At 39.5% G+C, this 24,706-nt stretch overlaps 1 protein-coding gene across 4 annotated transcripts in view; it reads right to left on the bottom strand.

Moving 5' to 3' along the window:
• Positions 1-24,706, bottom strand: part of FYB1 (FYN binding protein 1) — a 212,381-nt gene that overhangs the window by 124,211 nt on the left and 63,464 nt on the right. Inside the window, exon 1 of one of the 4 annotated variants that reach the window (XM_069096196.1) lies at positions 5,459-5,618. The exons of the other annotated variants lie outside the window; for them this stretch is intronic. Within the exon in view, the coding sequence (XP_068952297.1) occupies positions 5,459-5,524 (66 nt within the window). The 5' untranslated portion in view covers positions 5,525-5,618. Of the gene's footprint in view, positions 1-5,458; positions 5,619-24,706 lie in introns of those variants that run through there. 4 annotated transcript variants of the gene reach the window in all.

A 24,706-nucleotide genomic window follows, 5' to 3' on the forward strand; every position in this document is an offset into this window, starting at 1 on the left:
CTGTTCTTATGAATAAGGTGGATTGGTAGGGGTTAGATCAGGGGTAGGGAACTTGTAGCCTCAAGGCCACACATGGCCCTCTGGGTTCTCAAATGCAGCCCTTTGACTTAATCCAAACTTCACAGAACAAATCTCCTTAATAAAAGAATTTGTTCTGTAAAACTTGGACTCAGTCAAAAGACTGCATCCAAGGACATAAAAGGTCACATGGGGCCTTGAAGTCTCAGGTTCTCTACCCCTAGGCTAGATGATAGTACTTTAGGTGGATACAGAATAAGGCTGAATGACTGAGTGGTCATCATTCAATATCAATTAGGAAGGAATCCAGCTGCTGAACCTAATGCTGGTTATTGACACTTTTATCAATAATGTGGATAAAGGAAGCTATAACATAGCCATAAAATTTGCATAGGGAACAAAGATCAGAGGGATAGCTAACACTAAATGACAGAGTTCTCACTGAGTCTAAAAGAATATAATTTAAAGGAAATAAATGTAAAAACTTACACTTTGGATTAGAAAAATAAATTTCACCACTGCAAGTCAGCACAGGAAATACCTTGCTAGATAGTAGCTAGTTTGAATGGGATTTGGAGGTTTTAGTGGACTTGAAATTAGTGTGATCATATGGTTTAAAAATTCATTAAAATGGGGCAGCTAGGTGGTGCAGTGGATAGAGCCCTAGAGTGAAAGGGTCATAGGCTACAGCCTGTAGAGTATATGGAGAGGAGCAATGGGCTATACAGTCTGGAAAGATGGGCTGAAGCTTTCTATACAAAACATAGTCCTGGAGTCATGGAGGAATGTAGGATATTTAACCTGAAGAAAATGCTTTGGGGGAGATGACAGCTCTCTGGAAGTCTTTAAAAGGCTGTCACATAGAAGAGGGCCAAACAATTGATTTGGTGCTGGTGCCTCCCTAGGTCACACTGTTAGGAAGTGGCAAGAGTGGGATTTGAACCTGTCTTCTAACTTTGGATGTAGTGCTTTTTCCACTTACAGTGCATGTTACAGGTATGGAAACCAGCTGAGAGGGGGAGTAACTTTCCATGATAGCTCTCTTGAAGTCAAGGGGAAGAGTTCAACTTGCTTTTCTTAGCAGAACCTTGAGACAATATGGTGGAAGGTACAGATACAAACTTAGGCAGGATGGAAGGAATGACTTCTACTCATTGGTGCTATTTATCATGGAAGGTAGCCACTTCCTCCTTACTTATGATCTTAAAAGAAAGGTTGGATGGGGATGGCCAGGCAGCACAGTGAGTAAGAGCACCGGCTCCAGTGTCGGGATGACCTGGGGATCAAATCCAGGCTCAAATACTTAGCACCACACCCAGAAATAACTGGCCGTGTAACCTTGAGCAAGTTACTTAACCCTGATTGTTTAAAAAAAATTTTTTTTTAATTAAAAAAAAAAGAAAGGTTGGACGGTCACTTATTTTTATTTAAAGTCAAAACTCACTGACTTCAGGTTTCTTTTAACTCTCATGACTGAGATCCTGTGGAAGAACTAGAATATAGCATTTAGCAGTTTGATTACCATAAATTAAGTCCTAGACTGTTAGACAGAAGTGACATTAGTTTTTCCTTAGTCTTCATCCCCCATTTTTATAAATTAGGAAACTGAGTTCCAAAGAGATGAAGTGACTGACCCCAAAGGCATACAAGTAGTTAGTGGAAGGGTTATGACTCAAACCCGGGTCCTTAGACTCTGAAGTTCAGGACTCTTGCTGAAAGAAAAGTGTAATATTGGTTCTGTTTTTATTCTTAAACATAATACTAAGGGAGGGTAGGTGTTTATAATGTATTTTTCTTCCAGGTATCATGTGCCTCATTGTCATAGAATGTGGAAGACTTTAATGCTTATGCCATCTCTCAGAAATGGGTAGGTAGCAAATTATAATGTGGATGATACAATAAAACAGAGCAAGAATTCTTCAATCTTTTAGACTGCTGCTAATATTCTTCATAGTAGCCACTTACTCATGTGCATATTCTATCTCTCCAAGTATTTCCTGGAGGCAGGCACTGCTTCTTTGTTACCTTTACAGCCTAGTCTAATACACAGACTCTAAGTTCAATAAGGAAGTTGTCTATTTACAGAAATTCATGTTTCCCATAGAGGACCTCATAACTTAAAGCCTGGGTGAACATTTTCCTCCCCTTCCCCAAGGGTTGAAGAATCCTAGTGACTGATGTTTTATAAAAATTAAATGTGTTCAGGGCTCCAGCCAGGTAGATTCCAGCTGGCAGGGTGACTGTGGTTGGGGGAAAACACCAGCCTCCCCTGTCCCCACCCCGCCACTGCTTCTGCCATGGCTTGTCTACAACAGGATGTGGGAACTGATCTCACCGCACATTGAGCTCTGGGTGCAGGAACAAGTTCCAGTGTTGATAAAGCTTCTGAGCAAGGTCCCAGGCAGATAAAAGGAAGAGGCCAATGTAAAACAATACCCATCACAATGTGATATGAAAAAGGAGACCATCGTCTTCATTAAATCACAATGGGGGAAAGGGACTCCTGCAGTATCAGGCATATAGCATCCATTGCCAGTGTGGACTGGCTGCAATCTCAGGCACCTGTGTGGGGAGGTGAGGTGTCCATCTTGAGAAGGGGATGAGAAAACAATTCTGGCAACACTGATCATTTGCTTTCTGTGCTTAACTTCAAGGGCTATGTTTCTCTTCAGGCATTTGTCATAGTGCCTAAGTAAGAATACCTTTACTGATGTCAATTGGCACAATTAGCCTGGTTCCTCATCTTGCTGTAGGACCATGGTATTTGGGTTTTCCTGAATGCTAAGTCCTTATGTCCTACCTTAGTTTCCAGAATTACAAAGTAGACAATTTATCTAGCAACTGGTAAATCCTGGACAATGATTCACTCCCTCTCCCCAACACCAAACCCTGATACATCACTTTTTGCAATAATTAGCCTGGGTGTTGTGTTATGTGTCCCCATAGGTTCCTGAGTGACTTGGAACACGAAACTGTCCACTATTCTACAAAGACTTTCCTTGATTAAGAATCTCAAAGGACTTAAAGAGAAAGCACCCTGGATGTGAAATAAAGCTTTCTTGCAAATTTCTGTAGCTTGTCCTACCTATTCTTGATTTTTTGTAGCTCATATAAGCTGAAGTATCCTTATCCCAATTTCCATTCTCACAGATAAGTCAAGTTCCCAATGCTAAGCTGGCTATACCTTTTTAGGATTCTATAGGTACTCCTGAGGGGAAATGGGGTGGCTTTCTCTAATGTCATTGACTTAGACCCATACCTGTGTGCTTCTCCCCATTTATCAATTGAGAATTAAGTAATCAGCCAGACTTAAGTAGCTCTCAGAAAGGGGTGTTTTCTAAGGGGCTACAATAAAAGCAGTTGGTACAAAACATATCCCTGATATTCTCCCAAAAGAACATATAGAATCCAGGAAAAGTGGGAAAGTGGGCTCACACTTAAGAGAACACACATAGCCAGGGGTAATTCAGTTTCTAGTTGTTAGAAGTCCTTTGCCCGCAGTCACAGTGTGCTCAAGAAGTTCTCATTAGTTACGGTTTTGTGACTTTGCTGGGATCTTTGTAGGGCTGTGAGTTCAGGCTGTCCTTGACTCCTGATGATGTACACACAGCTGACAGCTGATCTGGGCCTGCCATTTAGCACACTGATGCAAAGATCAGAGCACTGCTGTCCAGATGGAGAAAACCTGACTGAAGCTGAGACTTCTTTACCCCCATCCCCTCATCCCAGGCATGGGATCTTTTCAGGTACATGCTAGAAAGCAATATGCTCCAACTTCTGAAAAAGCTCCCTGTTCTAGTTAACTGAGTGCATATATAGGACCCAGAAGGCAGAGCAAAATTTCTCAACCAATTGGAATGGACCTCAAAATACTTTAAAAGGAAATCTTAGTTTAAGATTTTTTTGACTAATATATTTCCTTATCTAATTAAAGTATTGGCTAAAAAGGGTGGCTTTGACACCACTCTTTCAATTCTTGCCATAGGAGAGTGTCCAGAGGGATTTAAAATACAGAGTGGCTTTGGGCAATTGTTAGACCACAAAATGATGACTTAACAATAGTGGATTTAGTTCCTAATAACATTTTTCATAGATGGATATTCTTTTGAAAGACTGTGTGGTATAGGAGATAGTGAAATGGCCTCAGAGTCAGGAAGGCCCAGGTTCAAGTATAGTCTCTGACACACCCTAGCTGTGTGACCTTGGGAAGCCTCCCAATGCCTCTGGAAGCTGGAGAACAGTTGCTGATCTGCATTGATAGAAAGGGTTTCCTCATCAGGAGTTCCCTATTTTTGTTGTTCAGTCATTTTTCAGTTTTTCATCTCAAATGTGACTGAAGATTTAAAACCATTTCTTTTGGGTTTCTTATTTGTACATGACTTGGTTGTTCAGTGATGGTTCAGTCATGTCTGACTCTTCATGACCCCATTTGGAGTTTTCTTAGAAAGGATACTGAAATGGTTTGTCATTTCCTTTTCCAGTTCATTTTGCAGATGAGGAAACTGAGGCAAATAGCATTGTGACTTGCCCAGAGTCACACATCTAGCAAGTGTCTGAAGGCATATTTGAACTCAAGTCTTTTTGACTCTAGGCCCAGCATTATATACTGTTTTACCTAGTTACCCCAGGGGTTCCCTATGCCAGTGATATTATAGGTCCCCCCCAAAATAATCAAGAAACCTCACCTCAAAACAACAAAAACACATTTTTCACTTAGTCTTACCTGGGCAAGTACCAAAAGTGGCAAAGGGAGGTAGCCCAGAAGTCTGCAGAGTGCTCAGAGAAACCTATGGATAATCTGCAAATTACCTAAGCCAACTATAGGTAAGGGAAACCACTATTTTCACAAAGACTTTATCAAAAAGCTCATTTGTCATACTTTGTCTTCCTTGTTCTCAGGGCTCAGTCTTCACCTTCTTCTTCCCCCTCGCCCCTCCTCCACTGTACTCCCCAACCACAAGGAAGTGTAAGTTCCTGATTCCTTTCACCTGTTCATTTTGCTCCCTCTCCCACAAATGAAGAGTTGAATTCAAACTTCCTCTTATGCTGTTCCACTTTCCCTTGAACACAAACAGCAGAATCAGTGATCAATAAAAATATCTCTTTTGCTCAGAATGAGCCAAACTACAGATCTAATCCTTGGTGTCAGGAAAAGACAGAGGAACACAGATTCAGAGCTGATCAAGCCCTCCATCTAAGGGTGAGGAGACTACAGCTCAGAGTGGTTGTGACTTGCCCTGGATCACACAGGAAGAGTCTGATGCACGATTCCAACCAAGGTCTATCTAACTCCTTCAAGCACTATCCTATGCCGTGCCATTTTTCATAAAACTCCATTCTATTAGAGGGCTCAGAGGACTTTAAAGCATGCAAACAAATGATTTACCCACTTTTGTATGCACATTCTCCCTCCCCCCCCCCCCCCATCTAAAACACACACCTGGGGTGGGCTCCTCTCCTTCCGGCTTTCCATCCTTCCTCTCTTCCAGCATTCAGCAAGGGTCATGGAACCAAGAGTCTCTGGGCCAAATCCCACCTAGCAAGGCTGTCGCTCCAGGCAGGTTGGCCAGAGCTCCCTTTCTGGCCTGTGCAAATAACTGTGAGCGAAGCTGCTTTGAAGTGCCAGCCACCTGCTACCTAATTAAAAATGACAGCAGCTGCTCACCAGGGAGGGACCCTCAGCTGACCTGAGACCAGCTCAAGCCAAGACTTGAAAGAGAGGAATAAGGAAAATGGAACAAGTGGAAAGAGAGGGAAATATTACAGAACAAGACTGTGGAATAAGGAGTTGCTTGTGTGGGCTTTTGTTCCCCCCTCCTTATCTTCCTCTTTGGGGCTCTGAAGAAAATGAACTTAGTGCTACATAGCCAAGATTTATTTGGGCACTCCATATATTTACCACTTTTCTCTTCTCACATGGGCACATCTACATCTACATATATGTGTTTACACATATACACAAAACTGCAAAATTAGCAGAATTTTCACTCACCTTTGTAACCTGAGATTCTTTCCCTCTGTGGTTGCCTTTTCCCACTGATATCCTTTTTATTTTCCAAGATTTACCTGAAAACATCCTATTGTTTATGCCCAAGTCCCAACTTTTGGCGAAGATTTTCTTTTCTTTCCAAATTGCTTTGTCTTCCCTTGGCTTAAAGTTGCTTTGACAATGACAGAGGGGCTAATTCGTGACTACTAGAAACCAAATGTATGGTGAAGCAGGAAGGAGAGAGTATTGTGGTGGTTTATTTTTATCATGTGCATAAATTTTTGTTTTACTTAGATTAAGATCTCAGGACAAGAGTGACCTTGACTTTCTCTAATTCCTTTTTTTTTTTTGAGCCCCTCATATATAATTTTATTGATGTTCATGTTCAGTTGAGATGTATTATTAGGGGCAGATGATACTTTGCGGGGGATTAACAAATTTACCCAAGGAGATTAATGACTTTAAGCTAGACAGGTGCTAATTCTCAGCAGTTGCAGCTTATTAGAAATGTAGATGTAAGTTTCAAACGCTAAAACACAGTTTTTCAAAGGTCCTCTCTTCCAACCTGTGGTCCCCTAAAATAACTTCACGAACTCCAGGGAAACGCCTTCCATGTAATCTCAAGCAAGCATGGTAGGAACTACTTGAAAGGTAATGGGTCAGAATCACAGCCATAATGTTAGAGCATGGTGGGATTTGAGAAAGAGATCAATTATCTAATCCAACTTCCTTATTTTGCATATTGGGTAGGTCTGTCCCTAGCAGGGGGCAGAATATCCTTTAGGAAGTTCTCTATCCCCACTGGAGGGAATGAGAAGGCTTAGTTTATTCATTAACGTCTACACCCTTAGTTATTGTCCTTCTAGAAGGTGAGGTGGGGGTCGAGGAGAGGTGAGGGGTGGATGGAAGTGTTCAGCTTGGAGGGGCAATTACCTAGATAACTCACACAGGGCAAGCATTCACATGATGGTCAGAAGAAGCAATACAAGGACACTCTCAAGAACTTTGGAATTGATTGTGTGACATGGGAGACACTGATACAGGACCGCTCAGCATGGCATGCTCACATCAAAGAATGTGCCGAGCTCTTTGAGCAAAGCAGAATCAAGGTAGCTCAAAAGAAACACAATATGCATAAATTCAGAGAATGCACCCCAAACATTCACATGGACTATTTGTACCCGACCTGGGGTAGAGCACTCTGAGTTCCTATTGGTCTGATCAGCCGGTGTCAAACACACTGGAACTTGAAGGACAACAACCAGCCTAGATAACTTGGAAATGGCTGATGGGGTTAATTATATAACAGAATCTCTGAGTAGGAAGAACTCCCCAAGGCCATCTAGGTCTGTCCATCCCTGAGCAGGAATCCTTTCTATAGTATCCCATACTAGCCACCAGGCTTCATTTGCTTTCAGGTGACTGAGAAGTCACTACCTATCCGTGATAGCTTGTTCAATTTTGGGGCAGCTCTAACTTTTAGGAAATAGTTCCTTCTAATAAGATAGTTTTCAGCTTTCTGCAGCTCCTACCCCTGGTCCTATTTTTTCCCTCAGGGGCCAAGAAAAACAAGTCTAATCTGTCTTTTACACCATGACCCTTAAAATATTTAAAACCAACTATCATGCCCAAAGGAAACCTCTTCTCCAGGCTAAAAATCCCTCAAATTCCTTGTCCAGTTCTGTTTTGAGTCCCTTCGCCATCCTAATTGACCTATTCTGGGCATACTATGAAACTGTTTGAAGAAGGAAGGAAATCACAGTTGATTACAATACCACATTGTTAGGGTCAACTACAGTGGGACTGTGGCTTAACTAATTCTGGACACTAAGCTTCTATTAATGTAGCCAAAGAGTATATTATTATTGTTATTTGCTACCAATGTCATATTGATGTGTAGAGAGCTTGTCATCACTCATTTTTTCATGTAAATTCATTTCAACCAGTATTTATAAAATGCCTACCATGTGCTAGGCCAGGCTGGGCCTGCAACAATGAAACCAACAAACAAAAAGACCAGTTTCTGCCTTCCAGGAGCTTATATTCTACGTGATAAAAGTTAGAGAAGGGAAAGGATGTGGCATCACTGGGAAGACTAGAAGTCTTGTATGACTGGAACAAAAAGGCCCTGAGGATGAATTGTATAAGATAGGACTGGAAAGGTGGCTTCTACTAAGACCATGAATGGAGGTCCCTAAATGCTAAGCAAAGGAATTTGAACTTTAAATAAAAGGGGGGGGGGGGCATTGAAAGTCTTTGGTCACATATTAGAGAAAGGAAAATGTTATCCAATTTTTCACAAGGGAAAGAGAAAGAAATTTTCAGTGACCACATAAAATAAAATTTTTCCTCACTTTTCTTGGGGAAAAAATTATACAATTGATTGTGCTCTCTATACTTCTATTAGCTGGGTCAGACATAATTCTGTAGTTATGAAGAGAAAGAACCTCCTATTACTTCAATACTAATATAAAATTATATTCATCTTTGTCCCTTCTAGCTTCCTGTTTTCTCCTTCAAGTTTTCTTCTATGCTCTACAAACTTACCTTTGCATCATATCAATATACACACTACTGCCTTCTTGCATCCTGGTCCTGTTAATTTCCTGAAGATGAAATATGGCCCAGCCATACTTCCCCCCATCCAGAACTGGCACAACTGATACTTTTGAACCCATATGGGCTTTTATCTAAATTAGTTAAATTTAATCCTAATTAAATTTCGCATAACCAACATCAGTCAAACATTTTAGCTTATCAGCATCTTGGGATGCTGACAACTGGGCAATACATTAGCTCTCCTTTTCAGTTTCACCCTTGCCCTGGCATCAATAAAGATAGTTAATGGAGCAGGACCAGGAACAGAATCCTTTAGCTCTTCAGTAGTGACTTCCCTATGGGTTGACATGATTCTATGAATTAATACTGCTTGTGTCCAATTGTCAAACTAGTTCCAAATTCTTCCAATTCTACTATCAGTAAGTCCATACTTACCCATCATGTCCTTGAGGAGGACCTGAGATACTCTTTCAAATGCTTTGCTGAAACTCAATTATATTATATCATTTCCCTCATATTTAAATCTTGGTATTATATTAGCTCACATTTACACAACACTTTAAGGTTTACAAAGTCATTTCTTCACAATAGCCCTGTATGGTTGACAGTATAATCATTATTAGTATCTTATAGTCTGCACAAAAGTCCTCCTTAGATGCCTTGTCACGGCATGAAGGTGAGCCTAGGTTCTTAAAGCAATGTCAGAGAAGCACCATGTCTGATGGACTCTACAAGACTAGATAAATTTTGCCTGTGTTTTCTGCTTTTGGAGGGCCTGGCTTTCCTGATACAAGAGACTCTTCAATTACCAGGAGTTTGGCTACTAGATAAGGAATTATTTGGTCACAGAAACCCATGAAACAAAACACAGAATAGCCCCCTGCCCAGTTCTTTGTATCCTAGATCCATTTTTATAGAAACAAGGGCAGGGAGGTGGGAAAGGGGAGAGGAAGGTTGTTACCAAGTCGTTTGAACCTCTTCTGGAGGATTCATAGAAAGACATAGGAAAGAGTTGCAGAAGGATTTGCAGGAGATATAAATAAATTGTTTTGGGGGCAGCTAGCAGAACATCCATATCAGTGAGATCATGGATGCATTAAGGCATTGAAAAAATATTTTACAGGTGAGGAAAAGGAGAGTCATAGAGGGAGGTTAAGGGATTTACCCACAGTCACACAGCTAGTAAGTATCAAATTTAGGACTGAAATCAGGTCTTGAGACTCTTAGTTCGGTGCTCTTTTTGTTACATTGTAATAACAAGAAAAACCAATAATGATAGCTGACATTTACCTATCACTTTACTGTGTGGTCATGCTATATGTATAAATTATAATATAGTTAAAGTTTATATAGCGCTTTAAGGTTTGCAAAGTGCTTTAAATACATTATCTCATTTGATCCTCACAACTCTTTGAGGTAGGTACAACTATTATATATATTCACTGTTGAAGAAATTGAGGCTGACACAGATTAAGTGACTTGCCCAGGGTCACATAGCTAGTTAATATCTGAAGTAGGATTTGAACTCAGGTCTTCCTGACTCCACCTCCAGGTTTCTATTCACCATGACATCTAGCTGCTTCAGTTATCCCATTGAGCCTCATAACAACACTGTGAAGCAATCTTTGATATCCCCCTTTTACAAATTAGGAAACTGAGGCACAAAGAAGTTAATTGATTTGCCCACTGTGATACAGTTTGTAAGTGTCAAGGTCAGGATCCAAACCCAGTTCTGACAATAAATCCAGGACTCTTAAACACTATGTTCAACATTTCTCCTTCTTAATCTTATCATGAAAGGGAATTAAACTGTTCTGCCATGATTTACGCATGATGAATCTATGCTAGGTTTCAATCATCATTTCCTTTTAATAAGAATTGACAAAACTTCTGTGATTTCATTGATAGTCATCTTTTTTTTTTAGTTTAGATCACTGATAGCAGTTCAGCAATCACTTATGAAAATGCTGCCAAAAACCTGGGACATACTTCACCCATACCCTACGACTTGAACATGTGAAGGGAAAGTGAGGTGCTCTCTTACCGTCTACTTATTTATTTTGTGTTTCAAATGAACATTCTTTTGCTGTTGTGTCAATATGAAGATTTTCCTTAGAAGAGAAAAGAGAACCAAGGTAGAAGTTGAATGGCTTTGACTTCCATTAAGATTGTACCATTTGCCAGAATATTCTCCATATTTTAATCCTCCTTTTGTCTCCACAATGGCTGTCTGATCCTATCTACCTTTTCTCTAAACTCTTCGAAATCTATTTTTCAAGTCTATAGTAGATGTCAGCCCATGCCTGGCATTACCCTCCTTATCTATCATTTCTGATGGCCTGGGAACTTCCTTCCAAAGTTTCCATTATTTCTACTTGTCAGTCAGTTCCTCATTCATCATGACATTCACTATAGAATAGCAGTTCCCCTTGTTGCTTCCTCCATCTTCTGAAGAATAGAATTATCAGCAGGTCTGACAAATGGCTATTTCCAGCCATGGTCTGTAACTCAGATAATGATTGAGCAAATCAAGTATAAGGAGAAAAAAGGAAAGAGCTTGTTATGACACTATTTTCCATCTGGAGAATACCCAAGGCAACCTCATATTAATAGCAGCACAAGAAAATAAAATGATTTCTTCTATGTGGTGAGAAGCTGAGGAAATATTTATAGGCATTGTCAATCATTTTCCTACATTGTGGATTTCTGAATGAAGATACTCTGAGGTGATATACATACAAAAGAATGATGCTATAGAAGGGAGAAAGAGAACCAAAAAGTTCTAAGAGTGCTTTTTTCTTTGCTAACTTTTTGTTTAAGGTCCTGTTTGGATCAGCAGCTAGGAAACTGATACCTAGAGCACTGAGCAGAAATGGATAATTACAGCAATTTAACTAGAGCACCTATGTACTCTTAAAAATATAGGGGGAGGGGGCGGCTGGGTGGATCAGTGAATAGAGCACCGGCCCTGGAGTCGGGAGGATCTGGGTTCGGATCTGGCCTCAGACACTTAACACAAAAAATAGGGGCAGCCAGGTGGCTCAGTGAGTAAGTGCCTGGCCCTGGCGTCAGGAGACCCGGCATCAATTCCAGCCTCAGATACTTGGCACCCACACAAAATAACTGGCCGTGTAACCTTAAGCAAGTTACTTAACCCCAATTGCTTTAAAAAATATAGAGAGGGAGTTTTTTTTTCCTGTAAATATGATCACAACTTTTAAAATCTCTAGTGCTCAAAGACCATGCTAAATAAATAATAATTAGTGCAAGTTTAATGTAATCCTTTCCAAAGATCAGTGGTCAATGTTTGAATCAAACTTTTGGGAACAGCATTTTTTTAAATTACTTGAATGATAAGATTATGGGACTCTATATTTAGATCTGTAGGGACTTTAGGGACAGTTAGGTGGTACAGTGGATAAAGTGCCTGACCTGGAGTCAGGAAGACCTTAGTTTAAATCTGACCTCAGACACTTACTAGCTATGTGGCCCTGGGCAAGTCACTTCACCCTGCTTGCCTCAGTTTCCTCATTTGAAAAATGAGCTAGAGAAGGAAATGGCAAACTACTCCAGTGTCTTTGCCAAGAAAGCTCCAAATGGGGTCATAAAGAGTTGGGCATGACTGAAACAGCTCAGTAACAAAAAGGACTTTGGAGGCCATCTGGTACAAACTCCTCATATTACCAATTTTTAAATGTCTTAGCCATGCTTGCATAGAGTTTTTGCCTTCTATTTTTTTAAGGGCACACTGAACTCTCAATCCTCTAGTTATCAATTTCATACTTGCTGATTAAAACAGAAGCTAAAACAAAGGATTAAAAAAACTGGTAAAAACATTTAACTCCTTCTTTCCCTTTCAAAGCATCATTATTTTGTATGTATATAGTCTCAGAGTATTTTCACCTAGAAATTTAAAGCATGGGAAATGGATTTATATTGGATACAGTTTCTCTGTTTCTAGTGGCATAGAGGAAATCCTGATAAAAATGAGGCCTAGAAAGGGGAAATGAATTTCCTACAGATATTGTAGTAATATCTGTAGATATTGTGGTAATACAGATAGTGGATAAAAGGATCAGGATTTGAATCTGGGTGTTCTAGTTCTAAATTCAGTCCTTTTCCCATTGTCCCACATAACAATTTTTTTTAATTTTGCAGATAAAACTAACTTGGATCCTTGAAAAAACAAAAATGCAATTTTAAGTGACTTTGACAAGTTAAAGAAATGACCACTTTCTCCAGTAACAAGCACAAAGTATCCTTGCTACTCTTAGGGAGCCAAAACAAAACATGCAAGAATGAAATGGAAAATGAATTCACAGACCCAATTATACTTTAAAACTTTAATGGGTCTGTGATCTTCTCGATGTGGTCACTCTCCAATGGAGAGATTACAACACACATACACCGTCTTACTCTGTGAGATATGTACCTGTGTCTTCCTAGAAATCCCACAGAGCATCTACTCAGATTTCAGAATGCTTTCCTCTTGGTGGAGGGGAGAGGGCAGGGCAATTGGGGTTAAGTGACTTGCCCAAGGTCACACAGCTAGTAAGTGTTAAGTGTCTGAGGCCAGATTTGAACTCAGGTCCTCCTGACTTCAGGGCTGGTGCTCTATTCACTGCACCACCTAGACGCCCCTCCTCTTGGTGTTTTACTCTTTCATGGGTACCATTGTGGCATGTGAACTGTTGACCTGGTGTCTCACACTTGTGATACATGACTGCTCTCCTTTTCTAATCACACTTTTCCTTGAAGATTGATGTCGCTATTGGCAATACGTGGCAACCTCTTTGTACTAGTCATGCATCTCCCCATTACTCACGGGGTCCCTTGTAATTTTGGTTATTTGGAAATAATCATGTTCTACAATTTGGATATATATTGTGTTATCAGGAGAATATCGTTCTTAAAAAGATTTTTGTTTTCTTTTGTTCTGTTTTAGGAAACAGCTGAGAATTTTTGAAAGTATTAAATAATTTCTTCAATACAATCCAGCCAATCCTTTTCCTCCTACATCATTCTGGACTCAGGTCTTTATATATCAGCAGTGCCTATCCAAGATAAAGGTAGGGATACATTAATTTAGTGGGTTGCCAACTCATTAGCATATCATAATCTAGGCAGCATGCATTTTTCATCAACTTTTTTCCCTGTATAGTTCACTAGGTCTATCTCTTTTGTGCATCCGGTTCTCTCATTAAAACCTTTTGGGGGCAGCTAGGTGGCACAGTGAATAGAGCACTAGGTCTAGGGTCAGGAGGACCTGAGTTCAAATCTGGCCTCAGACGTTTGACACACTTATTAGCTGTGTGACCTTGGGCAAGTCACTTAAACCCAATTGCCCTGCCTTCCCCCCTCCAAAAATAAAACCAAACCCAAAACAACAACAACAACAACAACAGCAGCAAAAAGCTCTGTTGGGCTAAGTGAGACTGGGTTACAGCAGCATAATGACATCTGTAAACAAGGGCATTGGAAAGAGCTGGTATGGAATCATTCTTCCATTTGTATTCTTTTTGGGATATCCTCCATAAAAATGGCACCCACCACTAGCAAATATACCTCACCTGATATTGATAATCAGAGGATTATTCAATAAAATTACCTCTGCAGTTACAAAACTCTTAACATATCTATGGGAGATACCTGGCTGGACAAGTGTGTCTATAGACTTCAATGAAGTCGTGATTTTATCCATTTAGATACTCTATCCAATGATACAGATCACATCCCACCCACACATTTTCATCTCTTGAGGAGAGATTTAGGTGGCCCCGTGGAGTCAGAAAGAGCTGAGTTCAAATACAGGCTCAGACTAGCTGTGTGACCCTGGGCAAATCACTTAATCTCTGCCTGCCTCAGTTTCCTCAACTATAAAATGGGGATAACAATAGCACCTACTTCTCATGATTGTAAGGATCATTAAATAATAGTACAGTGTCTGGCACATAGTAGGTATTTAATGAATACTTCCTTCCCTTCCTCTCTCCCTTTCTTCCTTCCCTCCTGCTCTCCTTCCTTCCTTCCTCTCTTCTAGAATCCATTACCATCATAAATCCTCCACAAAGGATATATTAGTACTTTTCCTCTGGGTCCTTAAGGTTGTATGAGAGCCAGTGCAACACATGTGCTCTCCATCTGTTATCCCTCAGTCTTCCTTCATGACCATCCCGCTTCCTTTTTTTATAAATCAACTAATTTGTTTTTAGTTTTCAACATTCACTTCCATAAGTTTTAAATTTGCTCCCTCCCCTCTCCCCAAGGTGGCATGCAATCTGATATAGGCTCTACATACACATTCATATTAAACATATTTTCACATTGGTCATGTTGTATAGAAGAATTAGAATGAATGGGAAGAACCATGAAAAAGAAAAAACAAAACAAAACAAAAAAACAAAAAAAAGAGAGCAAATAGTACACTTCAATCTGCATTCAGACTCCATATTTCTTTCTGTGGATGGGGTGGCATTTTCCATCATGCATCCTTTAGAGTTGTTTTAGGTACCTTACATTGCTGAGAAGGGGTAGGTCTATCAAAGTCAGTTACTGCATAATATAGCCCACTTCCTTTTCTAATAATTTTTCTCTGATGAGATCTTGTATACCTTTTTTTTGTAAGAAAATTGTTGATAATGTGCTATTAACCATTTAAATCCATTGCTCTTTGGATGGACTGCATAATATAGCCCACTTCCTTTTCTAATAATTTTTCTCTGATGAGATCTTGTATACCTTTTTTTTGGTAAGAAAATTGTTGATAATGTGCTATTAACCATTTAAATCCATTGCTCTTTGGGTGAACTGCAATTTTGATTCGTTAGAGAATGTGGTATTCATCACTTGAAAAATATTGTCATTAAAAAAATGGGTTTATGTTTTAGGGAGATATTTTATAGAAGGCCTTCAGAGTTCTACGTTGTTCAGAGTCAAGCGTAATGTCTGTTTAATCAGTGAATAGTACATAAAGCAGGAACTTGCGTACACTCTTTAGCTTTGAGGCAATTTTGTGACTGCAGAGATGCAGTCTTTGTGGGCAGGGACTATTTTTTTCTTGTTGCATTTCTAGCACTTAGTTCAATGCCTAGCACATGGTAGGTGCTCAATAAATGTTTATTGACTGAGTGCTGCAATATTTGTAAAAACAAAACAAAACCCTTTCTCTCATGTTTTTGTGAAGGATACCCTTGATATGAATGGTTTGTAGACCATTTTTATAAAGACTTTTTGGCAATAAGAAAGCTTAGTACAATGGAGAGAGCTTTGGATTTGAAATCTGAAGACCTGGCTTTGAATGTTGGCTCTGGGTTTCAGATTCCTCACCTGTTGAATACACACGCACACACACACACACGCACACACACACACACACACACACACACACGTATGTATATAAAATAAGAATCTTTTTTGAGGCAATTGGGGTTAAGGGATTTGCCAAGGGTCATGTAGCTAGTAAGTGTATAAGGTCAAATTGGAACTCAGGTTCTCCTGATTCTAGGGCTTATGCTCTATACACTGGGCCATCTAGCTGTATCTTATCTATTATATATTAAGAGAGTTAGATGAGATGACCTTTAAGTTTCCATTCAGCTTTAAATCTCTAATCTGATAATCCTGAGTGGACATATCAGTTGGTAGGTCCTGTTCATTAAGAGCCTATTATGTGACAGTACTAAACATCATCTCACTTGATCTCCACAACAACCCTGAGAAGAAGGTGCTATTAATTACAGTTAGGAAACTGAAGAAAACAGAGGTGAAGTGACTTATCTAGGGTCACATAGCTAGTAAGTGTCTGAGTCTGGATTTGAACTCAGGTTTTCTTGACTCCAGACCAAACACTCTATCCACTATACTGGCTCCGTCACTAGGTAGCTTGGGAATATGTTGTTGATATACACCCCATTAAATAAAAATCTCAGAGCTGGGGGGAGCTTGAATGCCACCTCTTCTCAACCTGACCAACATTCCCTCTACACTATCCTGACCAAGTGGTCATCTCATCTTTACTTAAGACTTTCAATGGTGGAGAACTTACTTTTCATTCTATTTAGGTATAGTTCTAATGTCTAGGATGTTTTTGTAATTTTTTTTTACATCAAACCCAAATTGTTCTCTCTTCAACTTCTACCAATTATTTCCAATTACTCTCTCTAATGTCAAGCTGAAGAAGTCTAATTCTTCATTCAAGGCAATCAATCAACAAACATTTATTGAATGTCCAGGCACTCTATAGATACAAAAATAGAAAAAAAAACTTCTATCCTCAAAGATCTTACTTCCTATTAGGGAATATGGAATGTAAAGCAAACATAAAGTAATTTGAAAAGGAAGGGAGCACTGAAAATTGGCAGGGGGATCATAAGATAGTATCCAAACTGATTCTTGAAGGATGCTGATTTTTCTAAGAGGTTGAGATAGCCAGTGTCATGAAAGTCAAAAGAGAAGAATATATCCAGAAATAGGGAATGTTAGCATCAAAAGCTGTAGAAAGGTCAAGGCCAGTGAAGACTAAGAAAAGGCTTTTGGATGGAGAAATTAAGAGGCCATTGGCAGGATTGGAGGGAACACTTTCACTTTTAATTTAAAGCCCATCGAACACTGGATTCTTCTCACAGATCCCCTATTTAACAACATGCAGAACTGGCAAACATGGATCAGGCAAGCTTGAAGCAGGGTGGTATGGAAGAAAGAGCCTGCATTTGGAAGGAGAGGGTTCTGATTCTGGTGCAACCACTTTCTCCCTGTGGGTGACCTAAGCACCTTCACGTTCTCTTCATCTGTAAAGTGAAAGATGTAGAGGAGAAGATCCCTACAGGCCCTTTCAACTCAAAAGTCTATGCTCCAGATGATGGGAAATAGAAATCACCTCCACCCAAGCCCCATTTACCACTAGATGTCACTGTAGCTAAGTGTTTTTAAATTTTTTTTTTTTATATATATTTTTAAGAAGCCCTCGAGTTTTAGGAAAGAGACCATGCAGGGTTCTGTAGTACATGTGTTCAGAAATAAACCAATGAAAATGGCATGAAGGAAGCTCAGCTGATATTTTCAAATAGGGGAATCAAAATCTCATGAACATTTTATGTCTCAAACAGAAGACCCATTCTTTGAATATACTGCATTTCCCTTATTATTTGCAGTGTGTGTGTATGTTTGTGTGTGTGTGTGTGTGTGTGTGTGTGTAGTGGCTAAGATGTAATCATTTAGTTATTTATTATTCATTTATTTATGTAATTATTTGGAGAGGCAACAGAGCCTAATAGATTATACTACACTTGGTATCTGGAAGTTCTGGATTTGCCTCCTACCTCTGACATTTTCTAGCTGTTTACTTGTGTGTGTGTGTGTGTGTGTGTGTGTGTGTGTGTGTGTGTGTGTAGTGGCTAAGATGTAATCATTTAGTTATTTATTATTCTTTATGTATTTATTTGGAGAGGCAACAGAGCCTAATGGATTGTACTAGACTTGGTATCAGGAAGTTCTGGATTTGCCTCCTACCTCTGACATTTTCTAGTTGTTTACTTGTGGGCCTCTTGTATAAAATGTGAATAATAGTAGTTGGGACTTACCTCAAAGGGTTGTCATGAGGTTCAGATGAGATAATGTACAAAAAAAGCACTTTGAAAACACAATTTAAATGTCAAGTGTTATTATTGTTAACATTGAGTTAGAAACCATATCCAAAATTGCATAAAAAAATAGTCCCTGCCTACACCTCCCCGTACAACTAACAGGGGGAAAGGAATCAAGCTATATAAATGCTTCATACATAAAAGCCTATTTCAAAGGAGGTATGATATTTAGAAGTCAAATCACTACATATGTAATGAACACATGTATGTATTCATATATATTTGTATGAATATGTATGCATGTGTGTATGCATAGTTATTTATGTGAGATTATATATAAATGTCTAAATGTTGGTCTGGAGGGACTGAATGCTCTCCAACTAGTTCAAATACACACCTGTGTTTGTATATACACACATACCCAACCTTTTCCCTGAGCCATTCAGGAGGAACATGAGAATGATGAATCATGTTTACTTGTACCCATGTTAAAAACTGACTGTTTTCTAGGCTTTTAATGAATTATATGGCAAGGGCTACTGGCCAAAAAGAAAAAGGAACTTTTTCAGTAAGAGCTCTCATGTTGTTGAGACAGAAGACAAAGGGACACAATTAAGGCAGGAGTCCCAACAGGAAGAGAGATTATTGATTGATCTCCAAGTCACAATCCCATCTCTGTTAAATTAATTCTTATATACATTTGCTGGCGTGGTCACAAGGCCATAGGCTTGAGAGATGAAAGGGATATTAGAAATAATTTATCTCTTCCTCCTCCCAAATTTTACAGAAGAAACTGAGGCCCATAGAGAATAAAAAGGAAGTGACTAGCCTAAGATAACTAACCAAGGCAGGATTTGAACCCAGGGTCAGTAACTCCAAATCTCTTACTCCTTCTACTGTATCATATGGCCCCTGAGACTTTGAGGAAATAAAAAGGGTTCAGGAGTCCTGGTCTAAGGAGTTAGAACCAAATCCTTTTCACAGAACACTGTATAGAAGCATAGTTTTAAAAATTTTCTTTCTGTGGGCCATTTTATTTCATTGAGTAAATGTAAATGTAAAATGGTAACAAAGCAGCTGTACTCTGTATAAGCTTTCCTTTCTTTGGAATTTTAGATATATTTTCAAGGAAGAACACTTCATGGAAGTTATCTGCATCCTGGAAAACACTGTGATGTTCCTCTGTTTCTAAGCAGAAATAAAGCTACACTTAGTGCATCCCTCCTGGGGCCAGGATAATGTCCCACCCTCCATTCTGGCTCTTGGTAGCTGTTCTTTATGTACACTCCATGCACAAGGAAATGTAAATCCTTACTTCTGGCAAGAACTTGTCCAGGGAAGAGTTTAATGGTTGCTCCCTTGCCCCCAAATTCTAAAGCAGATTCAGTAAAAAAAGAAGAAAAAAATTGTTTTATGTGCTCAGGATATTAGGCAAGAATAAGGAAGGAAAAGGGAACTAGAAAGTGTCTATTCAGCCTAGATGCTTCTGCTAACAGAACCACAAAGCATGTGGATCGGATAGAGAATGAGTCTCTCATGTCTAACCCTGAGAATAAATAAACCTTTCAAACCTGACCAGGTCCTAGTTCATCATCCCTTCGTAGAGAATTGATTTTGAATCCTGGTTTGAAGGTGAGGGTGCCCACACAATCAGCATGCTATTTTTCATTCAAACTGAGGCTTCCTCTATTAATAAACTAAGGACTCGAAATGAATATATACGATGACAAACAAGAATTTCTAAGGGCTACCATTATTAGTTTAAACTGAACTTGGACTTCAATTCACTCTTGCTGATGAACATTGGTTTCCAGATGATTGTATTGTCAAAACAGAGGAATGGAGGTGGCTAGGCGGCACAGTGAATAGAGCACCGGCCCTGGAGTCAGGAGGACCTGAGTTCAAATGTGGCCTTAAACACTTAACATTAGCCATGTGACCTTGGGCAAGTCACTTAACCCCAACTGCCCAGCCTTCCCCCCTCCAAAAAAGAAAAAAAAAACCAAAACCAAAACAAAACAGAGGAATGTTTTGAAATGAATAGATTATAAGTTCCTTGAGGGCAGAGGCCATTTCATTCTTGTCTTCATTTTCCTAGCACCTGGGCACAGAGTAGGTCCTTAATAAATGTTTGTTGGACTGAATTCAATTGAATCAGATCTAAGACAGAATTTGTCAGTTTCTGTCATTACCTAGCCGGGCTGATGTTTGTAGTTTATCAGATCATCAAGGGGAAAGGTGTAGGGGGATAAAAATATTAATAATATTTTGCAAAACTGTGAGAAATACAGATGAGAATTAAAAATAAATAAGATATTTTTAAGTGTTCACTTTAGCTATAAATGGATATATAGACTGACATAACAAATTTAAAAGCTTTTAAGAACAGGATATGACCCTGTTAAAAATCTATTTTCAAGATAAATGGAAAAGTGCTTAATTTCTCTACTGTTCTTATTGAGGGCATAGAAACCACAGAGCATTAATATCTGTCCTTCCCACCCATTATTATTTTTCTGACAAAAATATATACTCCCCAAAGGAAGAAATTATATGGTTAAGAATGTTTCTATTTTATTGTAACATGATGTTCCATCCTTTATTCAACAAGCATTTTTTTTTTAATTTGCCTCTTGCTAGGTATTGTACAAAGTGTTGAGGGTAACAAGGCAGACACCGACTAATCCCTGCCCCTCAAAGGGCTTCCAGAGAGAAGTAACACGATAACAAAGATTTTTATTGTCTTTGAAATATTTTCAGTCTCAAGAATTCCTATTTCCTGTCTCATGTCATTATTTGATAGTCCAAAAAAACACCACAAGTTTTGGGATTTCCTTGTGGCAGGCTGCCTCTGCTCTGGCCTAGGCCCCCTGTTCCTGCCCTACACTACCCCTTCCTTGCTGTACTCCTTCCATATTTCCATGCTTATATTCCCTAATGGTCTGATAGTCAAAACCTAATTTCTCCTTGCCTTTGACATCAGACATGGAAAACCAATCCGATAGGCCTGCTGCTTTCCAGCTTGCTTTGATAATCCTGAAAGCAGCTTATTCAAAGAATCACCACCGACACTTCTTCCTGCTCCTGTTGTGTTCTAAAGAGTTTTTCCATGTGTGCCCATCTGTGGCAGTAGCCTGGGTATTCGAGATTTCACAAATGATTCAGATAGACTAGGCAAATATAAAGGACTAGTTCTTTTACTGTGGTCCATTTTAACTCATACAAGGGGAGGGCACAAGGTCAAAAATAAAATACCTTGGAGTAAGAGAATAGAGATGTGAGGGGCAACAGGGGAAGGATACAGCCAGAGAGACTGAGGAAACCTTTAGCCTTTTAAATCAATTTCAGGTTAAGAAGATGCCAATTGTTTCATGGACCAGATAGAAATAGTCTTCCCTTCCTCCCCCCTTCCCCCCCGCCCAATCCCTTTCCTTATTAGAAAGGAAAAAAAGGGAGGGTATACATTAATTCCTTAAGGAGATAATTTTGGAAAGAAACTAAAGTAAGAAGGCAATCCCTGATGCCTGTATCTAGAAGGGGTCAGAGATCTAGAGCATAAAATTACTTGAGGCCATCTAGTTAAACTCTGTCATTTTACAGATGAAGAAATTAATGCACTGAGAGGTGAAATTATTTACCCAAGGTCACACAGATAGGATCAGAAAAAGAATTTGAGCCTAGCTCCTCTGACTTCAATAAAATATCAATGTAACCATCTTCTTTAAAGATCATATTTATATTATCTTACTAAGAAATCATTTAAAAAATTAGTATCACTATTCAGAACTCCATAGTAAAATTTCATAACAAAGTAAATATAAAATCCAAACACTAAAATGCAAATGTCTTTGTTATTTCATCCAAATATTAGGTCTTGGAAGAAACACCACTTTCTGAGTCACAACTCAGTGTGTCTGGCTCCTTATCCAAGGTTTAGGGCTTTAAACAAAATTTGCATGAAAAGCCATGAACAAATGATGGGCTATTACAAAGGTCCTCTTTTTGATCTAGGACACTGGGCTTCATTGTCTATCTCTATATTTGCAATATGAGGAAATGAGAGTGTATGTAGGAAGGAGACAGTTTCTGGGGAGATGGAGAAAACCCCTCAATTCCCCCCAGTTACCATCCAAAAACTTTTTAGAGTGCTGTAGCTCCTATATTCATGACACAATCAAATTCCCGTGCAGTTTCTGCTCTTCAATTTGAGAAACTCTGGTTAAAATATATTCCCATTCTTTCCCCCTTATGAATCTGTTCACTCTAATTCAGTATTTCTGAACTTGTATCTGTGTCAAATTTTTACTGGTTTGTAACCCTTTATCACCCCCAAATTCTTATTTCTTAAAACCTGTAAGAAATTGTTTTGCTTTCTCCTTCTCCTTCTAGTTCTCTGACTCTCACACAATGAGGAAGGGTGAAAGGGTCAGTGGTAGAGAATTTGCTAGTTATAGTTTGGATTGGGAAACATTTGCTTAATATACACGTTGAGGTTCACAGAGAGGAAGTAAGCATCTTCTCTGCTCAGGGCCTTGGCACTAAAACATATATTCTTCCTCCTATCAGAACACTTCTCTTAGCATTGTTGTTACTGTCACTGTCATTTAGCAAACAACAGTGCTAGGGACAGCTAGTGGTACAGCAGATAAAATGCTGGGGTCTCAAGTCAGGAAGATTCATCTTCCTGAGTTCAAATCTGGCTTCAGACACTTACTAGCTGTGTGACCCTGAGCAAGTCACTTAACCCTGTTTGCCTCCATTTCCCAATCTGTAAAATGATCTGGAGAAGGAAATGGCAAACCACTCCAGTATTTTTGCCAAGAAACCTCCAAATGGGGTCACAAAAAATCGGACACTACTGAGCAACAAAAAACAACAGTGTCACAAATAGTGATTCCTAAAGGCAGCATAACACAATGGGAAGAACCATGGTTTTGAAGTCAAAAGGCCTGGGTTTGAATCCAGACTTGGCCACTTACTAATGGTAGCATCTTCCTCTTGGGGTTAGGAAAATCAAATGAGATAGTAAATGTAATGCACTTAGGAAACCTTGAAGAACTATGTAAATTACCTATTGCTACCTGTGTGATGACAGCCAAGTTGCTTCTCATCTATAAAATGAAAGCGGGGGAGGGTTGGACCAGATGGTCTTTGAGATTATTTCCAGCTACAACTCTGTTGTTGTTTGTCCATTTTCAAAGAGGACCAATGACGTCATAGGGTGATATCTAGATCTGTGCATGAGTTTGGAAGTGAGTGAGGCCGAACTGTGCAATCATCCAGCCTTGCTCTCTCTTCCAGTCATCCAAGTCCAGTGGCAAGATGAAAGTCAAGACAACTGCTGATGGCTTGGGACTACTCTATGACACTATCCTGAAGAAGACAAGTAATAAGCAGTTTAGAATGTTATCCTCTAAAGAAAATCTACTCTAAGAATTCACTCATTTGTGTTCTTGTGCTGTTCAATTCTTCCACTAACCAAATTTTAAAAGGGAGGATAGGACCTGTGATTTCATCTGGAGACTTCTCAGGTGGAGGAACCTTTGTCTGCCAATGCAAACTGGCACCTTTTCTGCACCATGTACTTTTCAAGATCAGTTTTGGGCACTGTGAGGCTGACTTGACGGGGTTAGAAATTATACAGCCAATATTTGTCAACGGTGGGACTTGAACCCAAGTCTTCCTGGCTCTGAAGTTAGCTCTTTAGGCATTATACCACAGTGCCTCTCAAATGAAAAAAATGTCAGAGCCAAACTGAAGGAAAACTTTCCTCACCCAGCAGCCCATCAGGAAGTGGTAGTGCTCACTTTCTCTTCAAATGAATATTTCTCCCATGTAGGATGTAATTTCCTTGAGGACAGGGCCTATTTTGAAATATTTTTTTCTTGGTTTCCCCAGGCCAAACATAGGGTCTTGAACAAAATAGGAGCTTAATAAGTACCAGCAAGATTGTATTGCATTAGATGCACTTAATAAAGGCTTTGTTTATCTCTCTACACTCTACATCATCTTCATTCTCCCCAATTGAACCCAGGACTCTACCTCTAGATCCCCAGCTCTGAGGGATGAGCTTCCATCTTATCTTGCTCAGAGTCAGGTCTCTATGATATTTCCTAGTCATTTCCCACTATGCATACTTACTATGTGCTGGGCATGTATAACCCTCCCCGCTCTAAATTCTCTTTATATGTGGCCTTCCATCATTAGAATGTAAGCTCCTTGAGGAAAGGAAGTGTTTTGTTTGCTTGTATTTGTATCCCTAGAACTTAATGCAATGCCTGGCACACAGGAGGCACTGGGCAAATGCTCACTAACTCGATCTTTCTGTCTCTCCAGTTACCTGTCGTCTGTAGTGAAGGTTATGGGCTTGCTCTCTCAATCCCTACTTGAACTGGGGGTCACCATGGGGTAGCTGCCAACTTCTCCCTTCAGAGCTCTAAAAGTTTTTTTCCTCCAGTAGCATTGTGCCCAAACCCCTACTGGTATTCATGGCCTCCCAAAAGTTCACCACATGGAATCCACCCATGATGCTAGAGGTCTTCCTCTTTTTGTCTCAAGT

The sequence above is a fragment of the Petaurus breviceps genome, unplaced genomic scaffold (genome assembly GCF_028583685.1).
Source record: "Petaurus breviceps papuanus isolate PSGF00001 unplaced genomic scaffold, PetGlider_PUasm1.0 229, whole genome shotgun sequence".
Classification (NCBI taxonomy): Eukaryota; Metazoa; Chordata; class Mammalia; order Diprotodontia; family Petauridae; genus Petaurus; species Petaurus breviceps.